This window comes from Pelodiscus sinensis, chromosome 2, assembly GCF_052426305.1.
Source record: "Pelodiscus sinensis isolate ZL-2025 chromosome 2, ASM5242630v1, whole genome shotgun sequence".
NCBI classification, from domain to species: domain Eukaryota; kingdom Metazoa; phylum Chordata; order Testudines; family Trionychidae; genus Pelodiscus; species Pelodiscus sinensis.
This window is the reverse complement of record NC_143053.1, coordinates 167,453,974-167,467,006: the sequence shown is the minus strand read 5'-3', so window position 1 is coordinate 167,467,006 and position 13,033 is coordinate 167,453,974. Positions and strand designations below refer to the sequence as shown.

Here is a 13,033-nt window from a genome sequence, read left to right as displayed (position 1 = left end):
AAATAAAGAAAACGTGTGGTCAAAAATAGAATCTCTCTTTATTGAACAAAACTGGGGAAGACTGGGAAAAGGAGGTAGGAGAGGGGAAGAGAGAGGGTGGGAGAGGGGAGGGCAACTAAAATGATCAGAGGTTGGGAACAGGTCCCATATGAAGAGAGGCTAAAGAGACTGGGACTTTTCAGCTTAGAAAAGAGGAGACTGAGGGGGGATATGATAGAGGTCTATAAAAGCACGAGTGGGGTGGAGAGGTGCATACAGAAAAGTTCTTCATTAGTTCCCATAATAGAAGGACTAGAGGACACCAAAGGAAAGGAATGGGTAGCAGGCTTCAAACTAGTAACAGAAAGTTGTTCTTCACAAAGCAAAGAGTCAACCTGTGGAACTCCTTGCTGCAGGAGGCTGTGAAGGCTACAACTAGAACAGAGTTTAAAGGGACGTGAGATCAAGTCATGGAGGTTGGGTCCATGGAGTGCTATTAGCCAGGGGGTAGGAGTGGTGTCCCTGCCCAAGGTTTGTGGAAGGCTGGAGAGGGATGGCACGAGACAAATGGCTTGGTCACTGTCTTCGGTCCATCCCCTCCAGGGTCCCTAGGGTTGGCCGCTGTTGGCAGACAGGCTACTGGGTTAGATGGACCTTTGGTCTGACCCAGTACGGCCATTGTAAACTCAGAGCTCAGGGTCAGGGGTCTCAGTGGACCACCTTGATTTTCATGCACACCTGCTCCTGGGTGGCCAGGCTGGCAGCTCTCCTGCCCTAGCCGGCCACTTTCCTGTGCCTAGTGCGGAGGTCGTGGACGAGGTCCACGATGTCCACACTAGACCAGGCGGTTGCCCGCCTCTTGCGGTCCCGGGCAAGCTCCTGGGAGCTGCCAGCCTGGTCCCGGGAAGAGGGGGAGGGCTGGGGGGCATCGGATGGCTGGCTCGAGCCGTGCCAGGTGCAGGGTCTGCTAGCTGGGTACTGGCAGGCTTGCACTTGTCACGGGCACCATAGCCAGCCCGTGCCCCTTTAAGGGCTCCGGGGCCGGGAGGGGGGCAATAGAGTTTCCCTGGTGTTGGCCAGAGTGGACACCAGAGAAAGCTGGGGAGGGCTAGCCTCCCACTAGTTCGAATTAAGGGGCTACACACCCCTTAATTCGAACTAGTATGTTCGAACTAGGCTTAGTCCTCGTGGAATGAGGTTTACCTAGTTTGAACTAAGAGCTCCGCTAGTTCGAATTAAGTTCGAACTAGCGGAGCGCTAGTATAGCGCCTATCAAAGTTAATTCGAACTAACGTCAATTAGTTCGAATTAACTTTGTAGTGTAGACATACCCAGAGTCATTTCTTTTCCAAGGGGAAATGTCCCAGTCTTTTAAATCTCTCCTCATATGGAAGCTGTTCCACACCCCTTGTCATTTTTGTTGCCCTACTCTGTACTATTCTCTACTCCAGTGAAAATATATTTGAACAGTGTTCATATTGATATCTATGTAGTGTCCTGTGGAAAGACAAGAAAATTTAGCCAGGGCTCCAGGATGACTGGAAGACACCTTTTCTTGTAGTTGATCATGTGATGGATCGTAGCACAACCATTAAAAGAAAAGCTGATTTCCTTCCTTCCATGTCTTGATTCAGTAATTGAGGTGGACTTCTTTAAATTAGTACATTCAGCTGAGAGATAACAAAACTGGAAAGAGTATGCTGCTAAACCCTCGAATATTATCACTTTGCTAATGTTCCTGCTAGTCAGAATGGCTGACTTTCTAATATGCTGGGGGCGGCTGCCTTCCTGCCCCACCCGTGCCAAGCCGCTCCCTCCACCCTTTCCTTCAAGACCCCACCTTCATCCTGGCTCACTTGGTCCCCTCATTCTCTCCTCATTCTTCCCCCTCCCCTGAGAATGCCCTATTCTCAACCATCCCTTTTCCCCCAGCACCTCTTCCACACTATGAAATAGCTGATCCGCAGCAGGCGGAAACACTGGGGGGAAGGGGAGGCACTGATAGGGGGTTGCTGGTGGGTATTCAGCCCCCATGGAGTCGGTGTGTATGCCGCTAGTACTGGCAAGGCTCTTAAAGATCTCATGCTAAGCCTGTTGAAATCAATGGAGATACACTAAGGATATGTCTAGACTACCGCGTTTTGTCGACGGAAGTTTTGTCGACAGATACTGTCAACAAAACTTCCGTCGACAATTTGCGTCCAGACACATGGAGTTCTGTCGACAAAGCAAGCCGCTTTGTTGACAGAACTCCGTAGTCTGGACACAGTGTTACAGGCAATAACACCTTCTGTCGACAGAGTTCTGTCGACAGAAAGTGTTATGCCTCATAAAATGAGGTATAACAGCGTCGACAAAACCACTGAGTTCTGTCGACGTTATGTCGACAGAACTCCGCGGTAGTGTAGACGCTGGTATTGTTTTGTTGACAAAAGTCCACTTTTGTCGACAAAACTAGGTAGTCTAGACACACCCTTTGAAAACATATGGCTTAGCACTGTTTGTGAGAAATGCTTTAACACAAGAATTGTTATACCAGGTCAGACCTGTCATCTGCATTGACCTATGTCTGATAGTGGCCAGAACCAGCATGAGTCAGAGAAATCTCATAATGTACAAATATGGAATAAACTTCCCATAAATAAAGTTTCTTCCTCACCTCGTCAATTAACATTTGGCTTACCCTCTGAATCATGAGGAGTTTATTCCTATGGTTTTAGCCTGAAGAAATCCTTATCACACTGTGCAGACTTCAGACAGAATTGGTAAATACTGCTCAGAAGAGGTTGATGATTAAACTCTTATATAATATAGGGACCAAACAACTTTTATATCCCTTCCAAGACAACAGGAAAAAACAGTGTTTGAGCCTATCTGCAGTATCCTAACCTGACTACCAGATGAAGACAAAATCTTCTATTTGTCTGCCCATTAACCCTTGTGAATGGACATGCTGCAGCCAAAGTGCAACAGATTACAAAACTTCTCCCTGGTAACATTTCTAATGTAAAATCATTTTATTTTTTAGCTGAAACAAAGATCTGCTTCAAATACTACCATGGAGTGAGTGGAGCACTACGAGCTACGACCCCCAGTGTCACAGTGAAAAACAGTTCTGCTCCCGTAAGTTACTTTTCTATTTCTCAATTATTCTTTCTAGCTGTTATTATGCAATGTATTGCTTTCCTTGCCTGTCCTTTGTATAACTTTTGGTTATGACTTTTTGCTCTTAAATTCTCTGGCATTTAGGTATATCAAGCTTGTGTTAATCCAAGAGGAACAGGGAAGTCAGCTATTTAACATACTAGCAGTTTCTGTTCATAAGCCTTAATAATCAGGACCCTTCTGACTGACTTTATGATACAGATTTAAAGAAATAGCGCACACGTCCTTATACAAAGCATCATCATGAAATGTCTTCTTTAAAAAAAATCTGTCTTTTTTTTAAATACTAGAGGCTAGCCTCTGTGTTCTAGATTGGTGATGTCACTCTTTTCCCAGGTCACAAAAACATCTACCTCAGTTTTCTCCGATCAGTTTTCTTTGCCCCAGAATTATTTATGATAGTTTTACATGTATGAAGGGACATTCTTTCCCTTTTTTCATATACCATTTAAATACCTTTGTTTGCTTTTCATTCTTCTTACTTCATGTCTTATTGTATGAAATGTGTATTCCTTTATTAATCATGATAATTCTCACCTCTTTTACATGCTTTTCAAAGCACTTTACAAAGGAAATCAGTATTATTTTACAGATGGCGAAACCGAGGCAAAGAGACAGGGAAGTGACTTTGGAAGACAAGTTTAAAATTCAAAATGACCATAACAAATTGGAGAAATGGATTGAATTAATCAAGATGAAATCAATAAAGGGTGAAGTAATTCATTTGGGAAACAAAAATCAAATACATAATTTATTGCTTGGGGGTATAGTGGATCACACACTGGATATGAGTCATCAATATGAAGGAGCTACAAAAGAGGCTAACATGATTCTGTGAGGTAATTGTCCCACTCTATTCAGCACTGGTACAGCCCAAGCTGAAATAATGGGTCCAATTTTGGGCATCACCACAATTTAGGAAGGAGATGGACAAATTGGAAGGAGTTCGGAGAAGAGTAACAATTATGAGAAAAGATTTAGAAAAACTGACTATTGATGAAAGGTTGAAAAAATGACATGCTTAGTTTTGAGAAAAGATGGGGTCGGAGGGGGAAGAGAAAAGCAATCTAAAAGTCTTCCAATATGTTATAGACTTCTATAAAGAAGATAATGATCAATTGTTTTCCTTGTCCATTGAAGGGTAGGACAAGAAGTACTGGGCTCAATGTGCAGCAAGGGAGATCAAAGTTAGATATTAGGAAAATCTTTCTAACTAGCTGTGACAGGTATTAAGGGTGCGACCACCCCCTCCCCCCTGGAAGGAGGGTTCAGTGGACCCACCGCCTGACTTAGGTCTGGTTCTTGGGTCCCCTGCCCTCGGGACAGGTCCTTGGGTGCGATCTCCCTCTACCTAATCGGGAGGGAGGTTCAGCGAACCCGTGAGTCGCCCTGTGAAAGGGTTGAGTAGGGTCCACCACCCTGAAGTCTAGCCTGTACCCTGGGCGGGGTCCAGAAAAAGTATGTAGTAGCTGGGTGGGGTTTCCGGCTTACTGGCATGGCTGTAAACCCTTGGGATAGGAGCGGGTGGGGGAAGGGGAACCCAGGCCCGCCCTCTCCACTGGGTCCCAGCCCGGGGCCCTAAGTGCAGGGTGTGATGCTCCCCTTGCACAATGGACGGGGGTTAATCCCGAAACTCATCCATCCACGGGAGCCAGAGGCGCACCGCCCCAGACTGCTTCCTATCCTCCTCCCGGGTGGTCTGGCCCAGGAAACTGCCGTGGGGCCTTAACCCTGCTTGATCCGCCTCTGGTCCTCCTTGGTTCTCCGGTGGCCCATGAGTCCCACTCTGGTTCCTCCAGCGCAGGGGCAGGTCTTCCCTCCTTCAGCCAGGACAGGGCCGCCTCCTCCGTGTGCACCCATGGTGCCTCTGGCCAGGCCGCTTTTCAAACTGCCCGGGGGCGGACACCGAGCGTTGGCGCCCCTCCCCTCTGCGCCGTCCCGTTCTGGGACATCGGGCGGAGCGTCAGGAGCCCCACCCCCTGAGCCTCCCTGCACTCGCCTGACCGTGCGCTCCCTCTCTGTCCCACCGGGGAGCATCGGCGAGACTTGGCCCCGCCTCCTGTGTGGTGGGGCTGTGCCGCTCCTCCTTTCGGCCCCAGTCTTGCTGAACCAGAGGCCGGGACTGCCCCAACCAGCCGCAGCGCCAGCTCGCCTTCCCCACTGCGGGTAGGGCGGGGCCTCCCCCTCTGCAGTGCGGGGCCTCCCCCTCCGCAGTGCGGATCCCCGCGGGTCCGTCACACAAGTTAACATAGTTAAGCTCTGGAATAGGCTTCCAATGGTGATTGTGGAGTCCCCATCATTCAAAGCTTTTAAATGTTGTTGTTCGTCCATCGTATTCGAAGAGGACCTTGACATCTAACGGGTTATGGACTGTCCATGGTGTGTCCGCAAATGGCTGATAAGGCCGATACGGGCACGGAATGTTCTGCCACATGTCGGGCAGACATGTGTGGGCACCACTGTTGCAGCTTTTGCAACTCTGGCTTTACGGAGTGCTCGCTTCTCTTGTGCTATGGTTGTCCTTCTGGCTTCAGATGTTTTAAATATTAGTTGTATAAACACCTCTCAGGGATGATATAGCTTTACTAGGTCTTTCATCAGTGCAGAGGTCTGGTAGATGACTTTTGGAGGTCCCTTCCAGCCCTCCATTTCTGTTTATTCAAGGTTCCCAGCAGGCTAGTGGCAAAGCAAGAAGTGGAACCCAGGTCTTCTGAGTTCCGGATCAGTGTACAACTCCCTAGATCATGCTGCCTCCATACATGTCCATGTTAACCATAGCAATAGTAAGTCACCAGTACATTTTTCACAAGACAGCTATAATAATGATAATTTAATATAGCTTCTTTCAGACCAATAGGAGTAGAAGCATGGGATATGGAGGCAAGAAAAGATTAACCTTCAAATAGTTGTCACACAGCTCAACTGTTAAGACTATGTAAAAAGGTTTGTGTAAAATACACTATCAGGGCATTCCAATTAAGCACACAAAAGAATGCAAATCAGGCATTTTTTTAACATATCTTACCAATACAAGACCAAGTTATGCATCTTATGAGATGCAGCCATGCTGGGGAAGAGAAACACTACCAGAGCGGCTATCAGAAAATCAGAGTACCTCCCACATCCAATCTGTGCCCTTTGCCCTTCCTACTCATTAGCATACCTGCAGAGAGGGTGGTGTAATTTACTCAGGAATTAGAAAAGAAAGGGGAAATTAAAGGAAAAAGTAATTAGAGCTAAGAATGTTTATTTGGTTGAAAGGGTAAGTGGCTGTACGAGTCAGATACAAAATGGTATTTACAGGGATGCAGTAGCTGCGAGTCCAAATCTAAAATGCCTGCAGGCAGAAAAATATACTGTGACTAGCTTCTATAAGAGGAAGCTTAAAGGTGACAATTATTTCCTTAGAAAGGGCTGACTTTCCATATTTCTAAGGCTTGGAAAACTTAATCTAAAAGATCTTAAAGCTGCAGTCTTTCGTGTTGAAATAGTCATGCTTTTTTGTTTTCCTTTGATATTATCTTTCTTTAACAATGGTTGCAATGCTCTTATAGACCTCAGCTGCCTTGTATGTTTACAGTTTGCCTCTACTGCATTGTAACACCATAAAATGGTACACATTAAAAATGCATGCCTCTGAAATTATGATTACTAAACTGAGATTGTATCTTACTTTAGTGGGTTTTTTTGTTTGTTTTGTTTATAAGTCTCTGTGTCAAAAGTTTTCTGAAAGTGTGCAAACAACAATACAGACAAACATGTCAAAAATGGTTTATGATATTTGGAATCAAGAATATGTAAAATAACAATTCACAGTACCCTGATCTGAAATAAAAGAAATAAGTACAGTAGGACTTGACTAGGTAATAGTTACTCCTTAAGTTAGGGAACACTTATTCAGTCACAGGAATAGTCTCATAGTAATTTCCCAGTGAGCCATTTGTATAGTGCAATTACACTCTGTACTTATGCTTTTCTGTATTCTAGTTACCTCCGATTCCTATAACCTGAAGGTTAACTCCACGTTCATGTTACATATTGTCCTCTTGGTAATGCATGCATTTTTTAGAATCCAGGTACATGAAGAACATTGTATAGACACCATAATCACTCTGTGAGATAGTGAACGTTCCATTTATATGTACTGGTGGAATCAAATGGCATAACCATAGTGTAGCTGAAATATAATATAACTATAGTCACTGAATTATTATTGACAACCTTGCTTAATTTTCTGTGCACTTCTCATATTTTAAATAAGGGAAGAGATTTTGCTGAAAGGTTAAGAAAGTAGTTTCTATAGTGTTTGTCCGTTTTGTTTGTTTTCACGGATATTACCAGTTCCAGCAGTATTTTTGTCCTGATTCAGCAAAGCACCTAAATTCCAATTAACATCTATGGCAAGTATACCGAATATTTCTCAAACTGATAATATCTTTCAAAAGAGAGGAAAATTAATAATTTACAGTTATTTAGTTACCGTTTAGGAAAATGTACTCACAATGCTATCTCTATTGGGGGAGGGAGGGGACTAAGCTAAGTGGAATATGCCTCTTATTTGCAAACTAAAATAACACCAAATATTTTCCTATCCTGAGTAACTTTGTATGACTTTTATAGGGAAAAAAGTCCAAAATTTCAAACATGAGCACCAATGTTTAGGTTCTAAGTATGTGTGATTAAGCTTCTAATTACAGATTTAGATGCTTTACCATCTAAATTTGCGCTCAGTTTCACCTTGCATTTATATCCCTTGACATATGAGGAATTCAACGCATTCTACAGATATTAATTAAACTTCATACCACATACAGAAAACAAATCTAATCTCAATTGGGTTTCATTGTGGTTTTAGATTTTTGATATATTTTAATTTAGATAAATGCTAAGTAGCATCCTGTACTAAACCAGTGGAGTATTTTGTGTGTCTCTTTGAAGACTGCACATCTGGGAAGGATGGTAGAAATAGGGTACAAAGTGTTTGTATGTGTGTAATAAATAGGCACTTGTCCTTTAGTTGAACAGTTTGTTTCATTAAGATGGCATGACACCTTATTTTTCTATTGTGATTTATTTTCAGGGTGCCCTGAGGCATACTGATTAGACAGCTCTGAAGCAATTGGCACAGAGCATTTGTGTCAAGAGGCAACTTTATAAATGCAGATGATACGCTGAATGCCAATGACTTTTTGCATCCTGGGATGGATTCTGGGTAATATATCAGAGAACAAAAGAGTTAGCGTGACACATCAGATGTGTCCCTGGCTCAGGACCAACTACATGCAGTAAAGAAAAGCCTTTTATGCCCAGGGAAATAGGACAGTTGGTATGCATAGCATGCTTAGTATACTAAAAAATCAGTAGAACATAAATAATTTGGAGTAGAAGCTCTGGAAATGGAAGACTTGCCCCAATCCCTTAGAATTGTTGTTCCAGCCCAGGTCCCTTGATTGTACATAAGCACAGGAAAACGTTCATAAAATCAGTGATTGGGTACAGAATACAAACCCTCCACTGGAGAAAAAGGGGTTGGGGACCCAGGCATTTCTCACAAACAACCCTCCTCAGTATAATATAGATATGGGGATCAGATCAGCTCTTGGAAGGATCAGCTGAAAGAACTTGCTTCAGCATTCAGATGAACAGACTCAATAGAACTTGAGCTCCAGGTAAATATGTCTTACTCTGTATAAAATTTTGTACAGGGTAAGCTCATGTTGGTCACCCTATTTCTCAAAGTAAAGAGAGAGATAGAGAGATGTGTAGCTGCTTACACACACACACGCACGCACGCACGCGTATCCTCCAGTAACAATTGTTTACACTGGGTTTATTAATAATGTTATTTTTATTACATGTAAATGGTAGGATTTAAGTGGTCATAAGAGACAGCAGACAGAACAAAGTGTTACTAAACAGAATAAAACGGAAAATGCAAACTAAGCTTAATACCCTAAAGAGACTAGGAGCTGCAGGGCGTAGCTGAGTTAGTCTGTTAGGGTACGTCTAAACTACATGCCTCTGTCGGCAGAGGCATGTAGATTTGTTTTTTTGGCAAAGGCAAATGAAGCCACGATTTAAATGATCGCAGCTTCATTTACATTTACATGGCGGCCGCGCCGAGCCGACAAACAGCTGATCAGCTGTTTGTCGGCTCGTGCGCTAATCTGGACGTTCCCCCTGTCAACATCAAAGCCCTTTGTCGGCAGCCCCGGTAAACCTCATTCCACGAGGAATAACGGGGCTGCCGACAAAGGGCTTTGATGTCGACAGGGGGAACGTCCAGACTAGCGCGCGAGCCAACAAACAGCTGATCAGCTGTTTGTCGGCTCAGTGCGGCAGCCATGTAAATGTAAATGAAGCCGCGATCATTTAAATTGCGGCTTCATTTGCCTTTGCCTATGTGTCTAATCTACATGCCTCTGCCAACAGAGGCATGTAGTCTAGACACAGCCTTACAGACAAAAACAACAAATGGTCTGGTAGCACTTTATAGACTAACAAAACATGTAGATGGTATCATGAGCTTTCATGCGCACATCCCACTTCTTCAGATGATCCACGAAAGCTCACGATACCATCTAAAGAGATTAGCTACATGGAATATCTCACTCTCAAAGTTGTTCTAATAAGCTTCTTTCACAGACTTGAAAGCCTTCCACCTTGGGATCCAGCTCTTCCCCCAGTTCGGTCTTAGATGTTTTCAGCTGTCATCTTAGTTGGAGTAGCCAGGGAGAACCGAGGACCTAGATTACCGCACTCACTACCCTTAAAAAGGTTTTCATAAAGCAGGAATCCTTTGTGTTCAGTCTCAAATTTCCTTCTCCTCTTGTGGAAATATACAGCATCCAAGATGGATCCCAGCATTAGGTGACATGGCTACATGTCTTGGTAGCCACCACCAAAGCCCATCCTCCCAGGCTCAAAGGAAAAACAAGTCTATTCACAGATCATTGTCCTGAGTTCCTTGAGTACTAGTAATGTCCCTCACTTAGCATGTATGCAGTTAACAACACAGATTTATACCTAATATATTTTTAACTTCGAATACAGGAAGGATACATGCATAGACATGGAATAATCATATTACAAGCTTTTGAACTCTATTTTACATGAAGTATTTCACACAAAGCATATTCCAGTTATGTCATATTAATAAGCATATCTCCATAAAGCATATGGGATGCCCCATCACAATCATATTCTCAGTAAGATGTACAACCTATGTTCTGAGTCATTGCAATCTCCATGTCACTTTTCTCAAGGCAAAAAAAGTTTTAATTCTTGTGTTCTGACCAAAGTCTAGCTCTGATAACTTATCTCCTATGTACAGGACAACATGTCCCCTGCAATTTTCTATTTGGTAAAGCATTCTTCTTCAATTCTTGTCATGTTTTATGATCATGCTTTTATTTAACAGTTTCTGTGATTTCCCCAGAGGTGGGTAACTGTGTCCTTGTCTCACAGCAACGTGATGAGAATTAATTAATGTTTGTAAAGTGTTTTTTAAATTTTAAGATGAAAGGTGCTTGTGACAGTTTTTAATCTGACAATAATTCCTATTACATATGGAAATAAAGTGACAAGGGAATTTAAAAAGAATAGTCCTGCCTGTTTAAATACAGACTGACCTGGTTTCAGACTGACATGTCCGTTCAGTGCAATAAATGTGCCAGACTGTGGTGATTGGGTTAGAATAAAGAATAGATGGCTCCCAGTGGGGAAGGATGCAAATAGAATCTAAGAAACAATTATTTGTGTGGGCATGTCTTCAGAAGATATTTATAAATTCTAAAAGGTGTACAGAAAAAAGATGAACTCCGATGTTGTTCATTCAAAGCAGTGAATAAAATCCTAAATTACTTTATACAAGCTAAAAGTGATCATGCTAAAATAGATGTACTGGAATACCCCATTTCTATGGAAACACATACTTTTTTGACCAGTGTATTTGTTATGAATAAGAAGTCTAAGAAAATCTGAAAATTACAGTATTGTAATAGGGTTGCTAACTCATGGGATTTTTTTCATGAGTTTTCTCATGTTTGTATGTTTGAAGCCCCACTCCTGGAGCCATGTGATTACATGAGAATCTCAGGCTTATTTTTGTTTTAAAAAGTAAATTTCTAGCCCTGAATGTTGTGAAAGAAAGCTTGAAAATGTTGATCCTGAAGACTCAAAACCCAGGCAAATAATATATTAACAATATCTCTGTTCTGTGAAACAGCTATGCTTTTAAAACCAAGTTAATCATTTTGAGGGGTGGACTCTTGAGGTTAGCAAAACAGAGAATGAGACCCGTCTGGAGACTCAATACTTGGCCTCAGACATGTTGCACAGAAAAACACAAGGGAAAAATCCCACAAGCTGAAGGGACAGCAAATGCATTATCTAGAAAGATATTATTTTGCTTCTTAGTTCCAGATTCGATAATTTTAACTATATTAAACTTTCATCATCATCATCATCGTCCTTCACGCCCACTGGTGTATAGGGCAGCAACAAAGGTCCTCCATTTCTGTCTGTCTCTGGCCAGCCTCTCAATAGCGCCCCAAGTGTAATTCATGCTCTTCATTTCTACTTCAACAGTCCGGTGCCATGTTGTTTTGGATCGTCCTTGTTTTCGCTTCCCTTCAGGGATCCAGTGCACAGCAGTCTTTGAGATGGAGCTCCTATCTTTCCTGAGCATGTGCCCAATCCATCTCCAGCATCTTTTCATGATGATGTCATCTTGTTTACACCGCGCAAGCAGGTCCTGATTAGAAATTATTCTTGGCCAAAAAATAGGGAGGATTCTCCGAAGACTTCTGTTCTGAAAAGTTGACAATTTATTGAGGTCGTACGCTGTCATCCACCAGCATTCCGATCCACATAATAGTTTTGATAAAACACAGCTCTTATAAAACTTCAGTTTGGTATGGATGCTGTATTGTGATGACTCCTATACAACATTCAGACTCATGAAGACATTTCTGGCTTACTAAATCTGCTCTGGATATCACTTCTGATGCCTCCGTCTTGCCTGATAATACTATCCAAGTATGTAAAGCTCTCTGTGATAGGTAGGTCGTGTTAAACTTTAACCTGTATTAAACTTTAACCTTTTAATTTTAACCTGATCGAAAGTGCACTGAAGTCAATGGAGGTTTTCCTTTTGACTTCAGAGGGCTTTGAATCAGAACCTGTATAGGTTTTTACAGAATTTAGGACTAGGTATGATTTTTATGCCATTTAGTTTGCTTTAATCTGCTTTTGCCTGACTATTCTAAATAAATCTTATATGACTACAAGCTTCATGGTTTTAGATTGTTTGGAACTTACTGAAACGTAAAAAAAACCCAGAAGAGGTAAGGAAAGAAAAGCATCTTGAAACTTATCTCATTTGGAATTCCCAATGCAAAGGTTGTTGACTGAGCTGTCATCTAAGATGGGTTGCAGTAAAACATTTCCCATAGATCTGAAAGCCAACAACCTTAACATCCATAGATGAGAAACAAGTTTAAGGGGGGAAAGTGACATTGCTATGCAAGTGCAAGCTATGATTTGTGTGGCTTAAAGGCATTTAAAAATTAAATTTGAGAAATCCTGAAAAATGTTACATAGATAAATTGAAGTGTAATGTTTCTAACAACAGTGCTGCAGATGTCTCACACCAATCAGTTATGCAGGCATTGCAGAATAATTCACTCTTTGTTATTGTTTGGAGATCACGCCATGCTGAGAAGGTAAAACACCCAGGGTGAAATCCTGCCTCTGTGGTGTTAGTGAGAATTTTGCCCCTGGCTTCAATAGGGACAGAATTTCAGCTCCGATTTTCAGCAGTGAAAAGGAATTTTAAAAAATCTGTTTTTTTCATAAAACATTTTCTTTTCCTTCTTCTCCTCCTTCT

General features: G+C 42.4%; 1 protein-coding gene across 1 annotated transcript in view; it reads left to right on the top strand.

Moving 5' to 3' along the window:
* Nucleotides 1-13,033, top strand: part of HECW1 (HECT, C2 and WW domain containing E3 ubiquitin protein ligase 1) — a 334,425-nt gene that overhangs the window by 154,545 nt on the left and 166,847 nt on the right. Inside the window, exon 6 of the mRNA XM_014574083.4 lies at nucleotides 3,008-3,102. Coding sequence (XP_014429569.1) covers nucleotides 3,008-3,102 — 95 coding nt within the window. The remainder of the gene's footprint in view (nucleotides 1-3,007; nucleotides 3,103-13,033) is intronic.